Below are 16,401 nucleotides of genomic sequence, written 5' to 3'. Positions count from 1 at the left end.
TACGCCGGCGGATCTGCAGGGTGGAGCAGCTTCAGTGTTCGGGTTTCACATCCACGAACGGCAGCCTGGGGTTTTTTTTCATGTTGCGTCCACATAAATACGGGTAGTTTGACCACAGCGGTCAGGAAAGAATTCCGAAGCCGCCGTCCGGCAGTACTGGGAACGCCACATGACCAAAAGTATGTGGACACCCTATAATAATTACTGCGTCAGTAGTATCAAATAAATTCAATCCTTTCAGCTCTGTGGTAGAATTTTGGCGTGCATTCGAATGCAGACTGTGAGCCAGGCCTCTAGATGTTTCGCTTTTTGATGCATCTGTGCCTGTGGCATGGTGCCCACAGCGACCTTGACCAGGGGAAAAAGGATGAATGAATGTTATTTGTCAAAATGTAGTTACATCCTCAGGCGCTCACGTTCGCCATCCAGATCTGATACGAATCACGAGGCAATAATGTACCACACACACACACACACGCACACACACACACGCACACACACACACACACGCACACACACACACACACACACACACACACACACACACACTCCGCCCGGAGCAGGAAATCACTTAGCTCGATGTTCATGCACGAAGAAAAAAACTGAGCCAATCCGGATCGTGTGACCCGGGCAGGGGGGCGTCCCGAGTTACTCCGGCTCAAATCTGGTGCCCGCCGAGGCTTTCCGGAGATCATCGGCTTTGGTTTCCGACCTCGAGGTGAGATCAGATCAAAGGGGCCGAGCAGAACTGTGTGGGAACGTCGGGGCAGGATCGGCGTTCCACATTCAGACGGGAACGGGGCGGGAAACACACGGGCACCACGGCGGCGGGGCACCCAACTGGGCACAACTGACTGCCAGTGGTGTCTCAGAAGGTGCTGGATTTTAGCCAGGCCGAAAGTACAGTGTATCACAAAAGTGAGTACACCCCTCACATTTCTGCAAATATTTCATTATATCTTTTCATGGGACAACACTATAGACATGAAACTTGGATATAACTTAGAGTAGTCAGTGTACAGCTTGTATAGCAGTGTAGATTTACTGTCTTCTGAAAATAACTCAACACACAGCCATTAATGTCTAAATAGCTGCAACATAAGTGAGTACACCCCACAGTGAACATGTCCAAATTGCGCCCAAAGTGTCAATATTTTGTGTGACCACCATTATTATCCAGCACTGCCTTAACCCTCCTGGGCATGGAATTCACCAGAGCTGCACAGGTTGCTACTGGAATCCTCTTCCACTCCTCCATGATGACATCACGGAGCTGGTGGATGTTAGACACCTTGAACTCCTCCACCTTCCACTTGAGGATGCGCCACAGGTGCTCAATTGGGTTTAGTCCATCACCTTTACCTTCAGCTTCCTCAGCAAGGCAGTTGTCATCTTGGAGGTTGTGTTTGGGGTCGTTATCCTGTTTTAAAACTGCCATGAGGCCCAGTTTTCGAAGGGAGGGGATCATGCTCTGTTTCAGAATGTCACAGTACATATTGGAATTCATGTTTCCCTCAATGAACTGCAGCTCCCCAGTGCCAGCAACACTCATGCAGCCCAAGACCATGATGCTACCACCACCATGCTTGACTGTAGGCAAGATACAGTTGTCTTGGTACTTCTCACCAGGGCGCCGCCACACATGCTGGACACCATCTGAGCCAAACAAGTTTATCTTGGTCTCGTCAGACCACAGGGCATTCCAGTAATCCATGTTCTTGGACTGCTTGTCTTCAGCAAACTGTTTGCGGGCTTTCTTGTGCATCAGCTTCCTTCTGGGATGACGACCATGCAGACCGAGTCGATGCAGTGTGCGGCGTATGGTCTGAGCACTGACAGGCTGACCTCCCACGTCTTCAACCTCTGCAGCAATGCTGGCAGCACTCATGTGTCTATTTTTTAAAGCCAACCTCTGGATATGACGCCGAACACGTGGACTCAACTTCTTTGGTCGACCCTGGCGAAGCCTGTTCCGAGTGGAACCTGTCCTGGAAAACCGCTGTATGACCTTGGCCACCATGCTGTAGCTCAGTTTCAGGGTGTTAGCAATCTTCTTATAGCCCAGGCCATCTTTGTGGAGAGCAACAATTCTATTTCTCACATCCTCAGAGAGTTATTTGCCATGAGGTGCCATGTTGAATATCCAGTGGCCAGTATGAGAGAATTGTACCCAAAACACCAAATTTAACAGCCCTGCTCCCCATTTACACCTGGGACCTTGACACATGACACCAGGGAGGGACAACGACACATTTGGGCACAATTTGGACATGTTCACTGTGGGGTGTACTCACTTATGTTGCCAGCTATTTAGACATTAATGGCTGTGTGTTGAGTTATTTTCAGAAGACAGTAAATCTACACTGCTATACAAGCTGTACACTGACTACTCTAAGTTATATCCAAGTTTCATGTCTATAGTGTTGTCCCATGAAAAGATCTAATGAAATATTTGCAGAAATGTGAGGGGTGTACTCACTTTTGTGATACACTGTATGTGGAAGCCTGACCGTCAACTTGTCAGATATCAAACCCTCTTGTGGCTATAACAGTCTCCACTCCTCTTTTTTTACCGGGGTTGAGGTCAGGGGTACGTGCAGGCCTTCCCCAAACTATTTCTACGGTTTCGTATTATATTGTATCGTTACCACGGCGCTTCCACCAGCCGATGGTTTTCGGGAGAACCCAGGACGTTCCTGTTGATCCTGTTTGTCGGTGTAACACGGCGCTAATTGGAAACGATAGCTTTAAAAACGCGGCGCTAATGGAAGCGTTTAGCTAACAGGACGGCGGCTGATTAGCGGGGGACACATTTCCGCTAAGTGCCGGAGCGAGCGAGCGAGAGAGAGAGAGAGAGAGAGAGAGAGAGAGAGTAACCTACTGATGTATAATTAATGAGAGTAAACGGGTGCCGCGGTGCTTCGCTTGGATCGATCGGCGCTATTTGTTTGCGCAAATCCACCTCCCGCCACATTTATTAGCACAACGTTCTGTTTGAAGCAGGGAGAGTTTTTGGGGAAACCCCTCCTGCCTCTAAATTAGGGGACGGGCACGAGCACTCCGCCCTAAATCCAGCGGCTTGTTACGTTCCGGTTGAAACGTTCAGCTTGTCCGAGGTTTTGGGAACCGTTTCCTTCTGTCACTGTTCTCACAAATCCCTGCAGTCATGTTCCAATTTTTTTCATTCTGGAACGTGACTGCAGGGATTTGTGACAGTTTCTGAAATCCAAATGAAAATCAAGCAGGGGAGGGGCTCCTCATCTCTTTTTTTGGGGGGAGGGGGGGGGGGGGTTGTCTCCCGATGCGTCCCGAAGGCGGTCGATGCGCTTGAGCTCAGCTCACAGCTTTTTTTTTGGTTTATTTCCATTGACCGATTCATCCTGGTCAGGGTCACAGAGGGTCCGGTTCCTGCTGGAAACACTGGTCAGGGCACCAGTACATCATCCTCTCGTCTCCCAAGTTCCAAGACAAGACCAGAACTTTGCTCCTGTCTGAATCCCCATCAGTGCTATCGACCGGTCGGGCGCCTACATGCAGACATGATGGGCTACATCTAAGACGTGAGGTTGGCAGAGGCCCCCTGTGTCTGGGTGTGTTAATACAACCGCACCTAGTGATTCCGGGAAGCTGGACCCACTGTGACCCTGACCAGGAAAGCATGGTTGTAACATGAAATGAACAAACGAATGATTGGTTGTTAGTGATGGGCGTGGCTTAAATATCCGAACACGATCATTTACAGGGGCGTCCACATACTTTTCTCACTACTGGATGGATATTTTGGGCCACCTGTTCTTCCACCTGTTGATGACCCCCTGGGGGGGGTCAGGAGGGGGTTTCTCCTCCCACCCCTGACCTCTGACCTCATCAAAGAGTCTGTGAGTGATGAGGTAACCCTTGACCCTAAAAGCTCGGCCTGTCTGGGTGAACAAACGAGGTGGTGCACCATCCAGCCAAAAGTATACTGACATTTCGGAGCGTGTCTGTGGGAATTTCTGCATTTCAGAGTAAGGTCAGGTGACTGGACAGGTCGGACAAGAAGGTCTGGCTCACAACTGGCATTCCAATTCAACCCAAAAAGTCAGTGCAGACCTTTTTGGGCAGCAGACCTTAATTTTAAAGCACGTGTCCATATAATTAGGGTGAGTTTGACTGCATGAATGAACAGAGAAATGGAACAGTGAGTTGGTATTCTCTTTATGGCCAAAAATATTCGGACGCCTGACCGTGAGTTCGTCGGACGTCCTGTTTTACAATAGAGCGACCTCTGTGTGATCTCTGAGTAGGCTTCTCACAAGACTTTGAAGTATGTCTGTGGGGATTTGTGCCCGTTCTGTCAGTATGTCTGGGGCAAAAATGCCTGGATGGTTGGACAAATCCAAGAACCATTAACAAAAAAAATCAGGTCTGGCATGAATTCGAACCCGCCGTAGTGCAGGCGTCACTGTTTCCAGTCGAGCAAGCTTTATTCTGTCATTCGCTGGATCCAGGCTGGCAGACTGAAGTGGGTACACCGTGTCTGCAGGCGGCACCGGGGTCTCTGTCTTCTGGCACGTTGGCGCGGCGCGGACGCCAATCCAGATAAGTGACAGAGAGGAACCTTCATGAGGCGGCGTGGCGCTCGGCCGTGCCAATCACGCCCGCCTCCGGGGGAACGGGCGCGGCACCTAAATGTCATTTAAATGTCAGTCCGTCCAGAGTCCGACAGGGTCGCGGGGGTTCGGCGGGCGCTCCAGATCTGATAGAGTAGCGCGAGTTGGCGCTGCTGGCGTACGGACCGTGTTAGCGTCGCGCCGGGGTCGACGTCCTACAGCGAGGTCACGCCACCGTATCGGCTCCCGCCCGCCGAGGCCGATTTAACTCGGATCCGCTTGGCAGCTGGTCAGCGCCGGGCCAGCGCTCGTACTGGCACCGTGGTACGCTAACTAGCTATTGATCTCCATCCCTCCAAACCGACCAATCAGAGAGCAGGGCTCCACAGTGAGCGTATTCTCTACTCGGCCAAAAGTATTCGGACGCCTGACCGCGAGCTCGCTGTGATCTCTTTTCATTATAATTTGAAGTGTGTCTATGGGGATTTGTGCCCGTTCGGTCAGTGCGTCCAGTTCTCAGACCAATCAGAGAGCGCCGTCTCAAACCTGATTGCACCGGGTCCTATTAAATTAAAGCGACCTCTGTTTGATCTCTTCTCATTATGATTTGAAGTATATCTATGGGGATTTGTGCCTATTTGGTCAGTACGTCTGGCTAACTAATCAGAAGGGGCGTGGCGGTGGTGTCCGACCAATCAGAGAGCGCCGTCTCAAACCTGACGGCGTCGGGTCCCATATTAGAAATGAACTGTATTAAGGTAAAGCGACCTCTGTGTGATCTCTATTCATACTGATTTGAAGTATGTCTATGGGGATTTGTGCCCGTTCGGTCCCAAAGCAGTTTAAAAAACAAAGCAACCTGAACGGCCGCTCTTCTGAGAAGGCTTCTACAAGACTTTGGAGTGTGTCTGTGGGAATTTGTGCTTATTCAGTCAGTGTGTCTCTTTTATATAATTCTGGCTGAATAATCAGAAGGGGCGTCCCAATACTTTTGACTGTCATCCAGCTGTCAGTGTGTGTGAGCTGTTGTTGTCTCACCTGTACAGGTGTGATGATTAGATGGCGGAACCTGTTCTGTCGTTACAGGTGTGTGTGTGTGTGTGTGTGTGTGTTTTGCTTTGCACAAACAGACGTGTCGTGACTCGGCGTGAACATAAAAACACTAAACCGGTTTGGCGGGCACTTACGAAACGCCCGCTTGTTTTCCTCCGGCTGAACCGCTTTTTAAAATCCGAACTTCCTCCGCGGCCTTTGTCGTTAATCCCTTCAGTGGTGGTTGTTTATCCGGCTCGTTGTTTTCCGGGCGCGTTCGACGGGCGTATGAGCAGCGCCGTCCGAACACTTCAGGGTTTTGGGAACCGTTTAGTTTTCGATGCTTGATCCGGCGTCACCCCTCTGCGCAATCCTGTACCCGGATTTTGGAACGTGACTGCAGGGATTTGCAACAGTGCCTAAAATCCAGCCACTAAATAGAAGAGTATAATTTTTTCCCCTTGATTTTTCACGATGCGTTCTTCTTCCAGGTTCGCCAGAGTTCATCAAGAGCCCGGAGGATCAGACGGGCATTTCGGGAGGGGTGGCATCGTTCGTGTGCCAGGCCAAAGGGGAACCCAGACCTCGAATTACGTGGATGAAGAAGGGGAAGAAGGTCAGCTCGCAGCGGTTCGAGGTGAGTCCGGTTTTATTATGGATCACATGACCTGTCTGTTTTGGGTGGGTGTTGCTAAGAATCCGGGTTTGAATCCAGACTTCCATATGAGACGAGATTGGCTGTGTCTTGCGGGAGGGAAGGTCGATCGGGTTCCTCGATGCCGCCTGCATGAGGGGCGGTTGCTTCACAGATAGTAGGGCGTCGCTCTCCGTACGCTGTGATGCTCTCTTCAAACCGCCGTCTCCGGATGGTAAAATGAAAGTCTGTGACTCTCCTCCAGCAGGGTGGGAATTGGACATGACTAAATTGGTGTGTGCGGATCAGACCCGGGTACGGACCCAAGTATTCAAAATACCTGCAAAGCACGGCATCAAAGTGGCACCGGCGGGCATCGTTACCGCGTACAGGACGTCTATGCTGTACGGTCAAAAGTATGTGGACGCCCCCTTTTTTAATTATTAGGTCCAAAAGTTGTTAAATAATAAGCCACGCCAACTAAACATGACGTGCTTTTAATTTTGTGGCAATAGTTTAGGGAAGCACTCCCTTTCCTAGAGCAAATATCAGACGTACCAGCCTGGTTGAGATCTACCTGCTGTATAACTGTAGGGTTAAGGTGCCGGACTAGCTCAGAAGGTTGCCGGTTCAAGCCCCACCACTGCCAGGTTGTCACTATGGGGCCCTTGAGCGAGGCCCTTAAGCTTTAATTGCTGAGACTGTACCCTGTCACAGCGCTGTAAGTCTTTCCTGTGTGCCCCTCAGGTGATCGATTTTGACGACGGTTCGGGCTCCGTGCTGCGTATCCAGCCCCTGCGGACGCACCGAGACGAGGCGGTGTACGAGTGCACGGCCGCCAACAGCGCCGGAGAGATCAACACCAGCGCCAAACTCACCGTACTGGAGGGTAAGAAGCGGTTCAGAGCACGACTGTCAGGGGGGCGGGATTGGTGGGTGTCTAAAGTATTCAGACGTGAATATGGACGTGTATCAGCACTTCGATGACTTCTATATGAATGCGCGTGGTATGTAAGGGTGTCCACATACTTGTGGCTGTACGGTGTTTATCTGGTGCAGGTTCGAGGGCGGGTGAGCGAGACGCGCCAGGATATCACGTCCTGCTAAATGAATCTGTTAGCGGTTATTGTTTGTCCCCCGGCGTGTTCAGTTCAGCAGCGCCGCACAAAAGAGGAGCTGATTGATAGGCGCGTTGCTAACGACAACCATCCCGCTTCTCTTGTTTTGGATCTCTTGGTTTGTTTGACGTCCAAATAATAAAAAAAAAAAATTCTGGCATCTAAACAGCGCCGCAGTGTAATACTACCACCACCATGCTTTACAGCAGGTACAGTGTTGTGCAATATTAAAGCCTCATCACTCCCTCAAACACACCTCCGGTCACTGAGACCAGATCACTCAGCCCGTGTCCTTACGCCACGCCTACACAAGTTCCTAGTGACATAAAGCTCAGGTTTTTGGTGATTTTTGGATTTTGCACCATACAGACAAATTTAGAGTTAGCATGACCACTGTACAGAGAGAGAACATGTTAAAGTCCTCGATTTCTTTTTTTTTTTCTTTTTTTTCCCTTTATTTTTCTTTTCTTTAATTTTTCTTTATTTTTCCCTTTCTTGAATCTTTCTTTATTTTTTTCGTTATTTTTTCCTTTTCAATAATTTTTCTTTAATTTTTCCTTTTTTTCTCTTTATTTTTTTTCCTTTTCTTTAATTTTCCTATAATTTTTCTTTAATTTTTCCTTTTTTTCTCTTTATTTTTTTTCCTTTTCTTTAATTTTCCTTTAATTCACCATGAGCGATTACGGTAGCGGTCCAGACGGTGCTTGTACTTATTTTGGATCCCAGTGTGTTTACTGGAACCAGTTTTGCTTTGCATGCTGGGGCTTCGTTTGCATGCTAGAGGTTTGAGGGCTTGTGTGCAAATATTCAGGGCGGCGGTTTACAGCGCACCGCGGTTTGTTTCAAAAGTTTATAGACGCTCACAGAAAATCCGTCATTTCTGCAGCGATGATTGGACGACCAGTTTTTTTTGTCCTTATTGAAGTTCCTTGTACATAATTCTTAGTGACAACAGTTCACAGGACCATGAGCTGTTCGGAGGCGGCTAAAACAGCCGAGCTCATGAGGAAAGAGAAGGCCCAGCTCACAATCAGCCTTCCGATTCATCCCTAAGGCTTGATTCCAGAGCCTTTGGGAGCCACGATTGCCCCCCAAATGTCCACAGAGCTGGACATGGCTGGACAGAGTTTAAGGTGGAGTCTGAAGGATCTCCAGTGGCATCAAGCCTTTGGGATGAATCGGAAGGCTGATTGTGAGCCAGGACTTCTCGTTCCGCATCAGTCACCAGGAACGGCTGTTATAGCTGCGTCCAACCAGCTCGTGGTCTGGCGTCTATATATTTTTGGCTGACGTGTGTGTATATGTTTCCATATTTGCGTTCCGGTGGTCTGTGCGGGGAGCCTGTGATGGATCTCGTCGCCCGGATCTCTCCGGCGTTCCCTCGGGGAAGTTTGCACGAGCCGAGATGACGGAGCGATCACGCGGAAACAGAAACGTCCTGTCGGTTTGCGTTTTTTCGTACGTCACGCTCGCTAACGTCTGAATCCTCCGCCTGTGGAAAGTGGCGGCGTCGGAAGCGTAACCGACGCGCGGCGGACCGGCGCAGGCTGTAATTCCCGAGAATCCTGAAAAAAATAATGGGCTGCGGGATTTCCAGAGGCCGGCGTGTATTAGCCGCGCGTTACAGTCGAGATGCGGCGGACGACTGCTACGTAATACGAGTCGTAAATATTGTAGCTAGCGCGCGGAGAGAGCGACACATTAAGCTCGTCACGCGTCCGTTTCGGCCCCCGGCGGCCGTTCCGGTGTTCCGCGCATCACCGCGTCTCGCTCAGTGTTCAGCTAACCGACCGGAGACGTTTCCCCGCCGGAGGCGTTCGCTTCCTCTCTGACGCCGTAAACAAATCACTCCGCCCGCCCCGCCCGCTCGCCCGCTGCAGGTCTGGTCTCCCTCGGCGGCACAGGTTTAATTTCTCCCGCCATCTGCTGGCCCGGAGCCCGGCGCCGTCCATCATGGCCGTTCTGACAGGTACAAACTGCGCCTGTCGAGAGCGGCCTCTCCCAAGGACTGCCGCAACATGGCGGAGTGGAACTACACACGCGCACACACACACACACACTCGTCTTCAAGGACTCTCCGGTAAAATTACAGGCGCTGGATCCGGTCCAGGTGAAATATAGGCTGCAGCCGTCGCCCTTCAAAAGCCCGCAAATCACCGCCGTGTTTCTCCATTTTTTATTTATTTTTTCTTCATTCTTTTTAATATTTTTTCTTTATTTTTTAATTTTCTTTATTTTTTTTTTTAATTTTCTTTATTTTTTCAGTTGAATTTTTTTTCTTTTTTTCTTTTGTTTCTTTTCTTTAATTTTTTCTTTTTTTTTTTTAATTTTTTCCTTCTTTCCGTTCCTTTTCTTTATTTTTTATTTTTCCTTTTCTTTTACTTTTCTTTTTTCTTTCCTTTTTCTTTTTCATTTATTTTTTATTTTCTTTCTTTTTTATTGTTCCTTCTTTAAATGTTTTTTTCTTTTATTTTCTTTAATTTTTTTAATTTTCCTTCCATTTTTTCTTTTGTTTCTTTTCTTTAATTGTTCTTTATTTTATTTTTTTTCATTTAAATTTTTCTTCTTAAATTCATTTTTTATTTAAATTTTTTTCCTCCTTCTATTTAATTTCTTAATTTCTTTTTGGTCTTTTTTTTCTACCCCTTAAAACTTCCAGTTTTTTTAATTATTACTTTTTCTCTTAGTCAGTTTTTTATTTATTTATTTTATTTCAGTTCTTTCTGTGCTTTTTGATTTTTAGAATAATTTAAATGTTGTATTTATCTGACAGAGCGTTTATCAGATCCACGTCTCGGTTCTGCACCACGTCGGTCCCAGAGTTATTTTTTGGAGAACAATGCTGCGGAATCTGTCGGCACCATCAGAGACTCGTATTCTTTTACGGCGGTTGGTGCGGATGAAGCGGGCGCGTGTGTTCACGCGGATAAAGCGCTACGTTATTAGCATGTGTACGGGTCTGCGCGGGCTTATCGGCCCTCAGAACCCTCGTTAAACTCCGGCGTCACGCGCCCGCGCCCAGTCTCCGTCTGGAAGAGGAATTTAATTAGGTGCCATTGTGTGGAGGACTGTTGCTCTGGTACCTGCGTGGCACCGGCGGGCACCGTGCTGCCGGATTTACGGGGGGTGAGGGGGGGTGAGGGGGAGACCCGTCAGATATTTTATGAGGACACAAATGTGACTTTTTAACCGAGGGAAAGTTCGGCAAGTGTTGCGTAACCCATAAGTGGGCGTGGTCAGACAGATCTGAACCAGGTGGGTTTCTGATTTCCTCGGAAACAAGGCGAGTCACCTGCCACCGCGGTTCTCCGACGTGGGGATGAGGAACCGTCTCTGACGTACGGGAGACGAGTCCGGGCGCGCCGACAGAGACTTTCCTCACTTCTTAATCCCGTCAGCGCTGACGAGCACCTTGCTAAGCTCATCAGGAAAACAGTGAGTCACGTTCTGGCAGTCGAGAACGTCTGAGACCAGGAACCACGGACTGGGAACCACGGACTGGGAACCACAGGAAGACCTGCAGGGGGAAAGTGACACACCGTACGGTGCCAGCGGTCTAGATGTGACATCATCAGTCCATACTGGTTGAGAAGAGAATATAAGCCATGGAAGAAGACCAAGATCGTATCATGTTCCGTCGTATTGGTCCGTTTTGCTAGTTTAGCCTGTCGTCTCCAACTCTCAGGCGTCTGGCAGGCGCAAGTGGCGGTGCCAGAGAGCGGGAGGGTCGAGTGGGTTCCTATATATAATTCATTACATAATTATTACACCTGTTAGCAATTGTTGTATCCGAAACACATGAATTCGGTAATTATTAGGGGGCGTCCCGATACTTTTGTCCGCATCTGATCATATCAAACACGGTGGCCGTGCCTGGGGGCGGGAGGGTCGAACGTGTTCCTCGTTCCCGCTGATGTGTACATAATTCCTCCTCCTGTTCTGTTTCAGACATCCAGGTCCCGTCGGGCTTCCCCGCCATCGACATGGGCCCTCAGCTCAAAGTGGTGGAGCGCACACGGACCGCCACCATGCTGTGCGCCGCCAGCGGGAACCCCGACCCCGAGATCTCCTGGCTGAAGGACTTCCTGCCCGTGGACATCAACAGCAGCGACGGGCGGATCAAGCAGCTCCGCTCAGGTAGAGACGCCGACCCCACCCTAACCCCGAACACCTGACTAACCCATCACACCTGCCGCACTCACGCCGCTGCTGCCGGGATGATTGTAATGACCTTTAATGACCTCTGAGTTCTCCTGTCTCTCTCTCTTTCCCTGTGTAACTCTTTTCTCTTTGATCCTGTCCTGCGCTCAGGCGGCTCCCCCATCCGAGGTAAGACGGCTGGACGGAATATTAAAACAATCAAATAAATATTTTCATTCCATCACGTCGCCATCATCTCCATCTCAGCCGTTTCCACCCGACCGTCCGCCGTGTCCTTCGGCAGGAACTCGGCGGTATGGTGTGGTTGCCTGGATACCGCGTCTCCGCCTCCGACACGGTAACCGGCGGCGTCCGATGATTCCTCCGTGTGATTCGTGGACGCCCGACCTCGTCGATCTGGTCCACATCTTAAAACCGTCAGCTACGTTCGAGGCGTGTCATACTTCCCAGGTTTCGTTGCCATGGTGAGAACAGTTTGGGGAAGGCCCCAGTGAGCCTGTGCATGAATTCAGACCCTTGAAGGCGCGCTCGGATCTGAAGTGTATGCCCATTCGTGACGCCTGTCGGACCCTGACAAGGTGCTTTGGGATGAATTGGGATGCAGGAGGCTGCTGTCGGTTCTCCAGAGCCGCCCGGCGGGATATTTTCCTATCACTAGCGTTCTGTCAGCGGTTCGAGGGCGGTGCAGGCGGCGGATTTGCATGTGCGTGTGAGCGGATCATCGCGCGGGTTCCCGGGAACGTTTGTTTGAATACGAGCTGATGGATGTCAGATTAATTCTGGCTTTTACACGCTAACACACACACACACACACACAGCAGGCTCCAGAAAAGTTGGGACGGGATGTGAACAGCAGTGACTCTGGATTATTATTATTTTTTCATTCATTTGTGTTAAATTCATCATGTAACAGCCACGCCCATGTTGGTTGGATGAGAGCATGAATCCACCGTGAGCATCCTTCATCGTGACATCATGAACTCGCGTCTCTTACGTGTGTGACGTGTCTGTGCGCCTCGGGCGGGGTCACGCCGGGTCTCCATGCGCTAAATAAACGCAACCACAGATAGAGCTCAACCAGAAGTATTGGGACACCCCTGTTAATGATTGAGTTCAGGTAATACACACACACACCCATAAAATAAATCCCATGCCTACAAATATGTGGCAACAGTTTAGGGAAGGACGTTACGCTGTTCTTCAGTAGGATTGTGGCTTGGTTTGACAGGTTTGGTGTGGAGAAACTATACCGAACCACCGGGATGAATCGGAACACTGACTGCCAGCGTGATGCCTCGTTTTGACTGAATAGGCACAAATTCCCACAGGCACGCTCTTGTGGAACATGTTTACCAAAACTGTAAAGAGGCTTACAAGCCGGTCGTACGGTGTCCGGATACTTCTGGCCGTGTGGTGTAGCTTATTGCTCGTTATTTGCCCAGATACCCAGAGAGTTTGGCATGTTCTCACCACATCTGTGAGAACTCTGTGTGCTCTGGTTCCCTCCCGCCTTCCCGAAACCGTTCCGCGGGCGAATTGGCGGCTCTAATCGCATCCTAGTTTTGACTGAGCGCCCTGATTGGGTGAAGCATGGCTCCTGACCCACCGTGACCCTGATCGTGTCGGAGTGTTGATTCAGACTGAATGAATGAACGAATAAAATGTTTGGTGTGTTTGTCCCTCAGGAGCGCTGCAGATCGAGAACAGCGACGAATCAGATCAGGGGAAGTACGAGTGTGTGGCGACCAACAGCGCCGGGACTCGCTACTCCGCCCCGGCCAACCTCTACGTCCGAGGTAACACACACACACACACACACACACACACACACACACCTTTGTGAGAGTAACCGTCTGGGCCACGCCCGGGTTTGGTTACACCAGCTGCTTCCTCCGTCAAAACATGACTATTATTAATACTTCTGTTTTTATTGTTCACGGCTTCTGCTGCGGTGCCCCACGGTGCGCCCCTCCCCTCCCCCTTCACCCCACGCACCCTGGCACAGCCGTACGCGCCGAAAAGTAGGAACTCTGTCACGCCTCTGTTTACAGCTAGACGGGCGCAATGCCAGCTCACTCGGACAACCCCAAAATTCATCCGTTTTTTATTAGCAGGAGCAAAAGCAAAGGCGCACGAGGACCTGGTCAGGGTTGTGGCGGGTTAGGTTCCACCCGGAAACACTGGACAGGGTGCCAGTTCGGGCTTCAGTCACCCTCTTTCCTCAAACGTTACTAATCACGTCTGTATGTAGATGCCCAGTCGGCTGATGGCATCGGAGAGATTGGAACCCGGATCCCAGCAGTACCGGGCTAGAGTAACAAACCGCTGCACCACCCAAATGGCCTGTGTCCAGGAATACACAATTCTGTTTATTCTTTTTGTTTATTTATTTCTTTTATTATGTATATTTGTTGATAATAATTAAACTAGCGTCCACATATTTCTGGTAACCTGCAGCCTCCGGCGTTCTTTTGATCTTTGTTACAATGTAAAGATGAAAGCGATGAAACCGCTACATTATTTCAGTATGTATCAATCTGCAGCTCCGCCCCCTTCAACAACCGACCAATCACCAGTCAGCGGTGGATTCACTCACACACACACACACACACACACACACACACACACACACACACACACACACACAGAGTCGTTATAACACGAACCAGCGGGTTTTTACTAACGATGGAACCGAGCTGCTGCGTTCATTCACTTATTAACTCATTAACTCACTCACTCACTTATTAACTCATTAACTCACTCACTCACTTATTAACTCATTAACTCACTCACTCACTTATTAACTCATTAACTCACTCACTCACTTATTAACTCATTAATTCACTCACTTACTTATTAACTCATTAACTCACTCATTCATTCACTCTCATTAATTCATTCACTCACGTCTACATTCTTAATGATAGAATTCCTGATAAATTCTATCAGCAGATTAACTGTGTGTGTGTAACTGTGTGTGTATGTGTGTGTGTGTATCTGTGTGTGTGAGTGTGTGTATGTGTGTGTGTGTGTATGTGTGTGTGTGTATGTGTGTGTGTGTATCTGTGTGTGTGAGTGTGTGTGTCTGTGAGTGTTACAGATGTGTGTGTACCTGTGAATGTGTATATATCTTGTGTGTGTGTGTGTATCTGTGTGTGTGTGTGTGAGTGTGTGTGTGTGTGTGTGTGTGTGTGTGTGTGTGTCTGTGAGTGTGTTACAGATGTGTGTGTTTCTGTGTGTGTGTGTGAGTGTGTGTCTGAGTGTGTTACAGATGTGTGTGTACCTGTGAATGTGTATATATCTTGTGTGTGTGTGTGTGTGTGTATCTGTGTGTGTGTGAGTGTGTGTGTATCTGTGTGTGTGTGTGAGTGTTTGTCTGTGAGTGTGTTACAGATGTGTGTGTACCTGTGAATGTGTATATATCTTGTGTGTGTGTGTATCTGTGTGTGTGTGAGTGTGTGTGTATCTGTGTGTGTGTGTGTGTGTGTCTGTGAGTGTGTTACAGATGTGTGTGTATCTGTGTGTGTGTGTGTCTGTATATTCACTGTCTCTTTGTTGTTGTTTTTGCTTCGTCTCATTAAATCTGCGTCTGTTATTAATGTCTCATCACGTCTCAGATCAACGAGAAGGTTCGTTCCATTCACTAATCACCCTCCTCACCCTCTCACCTGTTCACCCTCTCAATTCCTCACCCTCTCACCTGTTCACCCTCTCATATTTTCACCCTTTCATTGTGAGGTGTGTAGTATTTGGGATGGGATGGTGCTTAGGCTAAGGATTGGAGGGATGTGTGTAGGATTTGGGTGGGGTGTGTAGGGGAATGAGATGATGGGTGTAGGATTTGGGTGTGGTATGTAGGATGTTTGGGGTGGAGTATCTAGATTTTTGGGGGTGAGGGGTATAGGATTAGGGGTGATGTGTGTGAGATGTAGGGTGAGGTATGCAGGATTAGGGTGAGGTGTGTAGGATTTGGGTGTGGTATGTAGGATGTTTGGGGTGGAGTATCTAGATTTTTGGGGGTGAGGGGTGTAGGATTAGGGGTGAGGTGTGTGAGATGTAGGGTGAGGTATGCAGGATTAGGGTGAGATGGGGATCGGGGTGGTTAGCGCATGTGTGTATCTGTGTACCCACTGAAATCCTTGCGTCTGATTGGCTGTCAGGTTTGTATTGATTCTCTGTAACGGGACGCTTTTAATGAGACTTTAATTAAAATCCTGAGTCGATGATCCTGACTGAATGTGAGTGTGTAGAAATGTAAACATCACCGCCGGCGTTCAGAACGACCAGATTAAACCAACATTTACATTTTACTAACGGAGCCCTGAGCGTAACGGAGAAATAAATGATCAGATAATGTAAACGTGTACAGAAACTTCTCATTTATATCCTCCAATTATATATAATATATATACTGTAGAGCCAAAACATTAGACCCTCACACACACCATCAGATCCACATCTAATAGATCCCTCACCCTCACACACACCATCAGATCCACGACTAATAGATCCCTCACCCTCACACACACCATCAGATCCACATCTAATAGATCCCTCACTCTTGGGGCTGGTCCTAATGTTTCGGCTCATTAGTATATATGTACAGTTCAGTAGTAGATGAATGATGTATGATGCATGTACCCGGTTCCTCTACCACCACACCTGCCACCCCACTCCACCCCACCTCCAGGATTTGTTATGATAGAACTATTTGTTTGTTTGTTTGTTTGTTTGGTGGCTGCATCTCGTCTGTCTGTCTCACCTTCATGAAATAATTCTCACTGTTCTCGTGTGTCATTCGCTGTCTGTTTCTCTTTTGTCTCCATTTCCATCATCTCACCTGTCAGAACTGCGAGAAGGTTGG

General features: G+C 48.8%; 1 protein-coding gene across 1 annotated transcript in view; it reads left to right on the top strand.

Annotated features, from left to right (window-relative positions):
- Nucleotides 1-16,401, top strand: part of ptprfb (protein tyrosine phosphatase receptor type Fb) — a 96,378-nt gene that overhangs the window by 30,179 nt on the left and 49,798 nt on the right. Inside the window, exons 3-7 of the mRNA XM_062987490.1 lie at nt 6,116-6,261; nt 7,006-7,147; nt 11,325-11,513; nt 11,688-11,705; nt 13,223-13,333. Of these exons, the coding sequence (XP_062843560.1) occupies nt 6,116-6,261; nt 7,006-7,147; nt 11,325-11,513; nt 11,688-11,705; nt 13,223-13,333 (606 nt within the window). The remainder of the gene's footprint in view (nt 1-6,115; nt 6,262-7,005; nt 7,148-11,324; nt 11,514-11,687; nt 11,706-13,222; nt 13,334-16,401) is intronic.

This window comes from Trichomycterus rosablanca, chromosome 25 (genome assembly GCF_030014385.1).
Source record: "Trichomycterus rosablanca isolate fTriRos1 chromosome 25, fTriRos1.hap1, whole genome shotgun sequence".
Lineage (NCBI taxonomy): Eukaryota > Metazoa > Chordata > Actinopteri > Siluriformes > Trichomycteridae > Trichomycterus > Trichomycterus rosablanca.
Note: the sequence above shows the minus strand (reverse complement) of the source record. Positions and strands in the feature narration are given on the sequence as shown.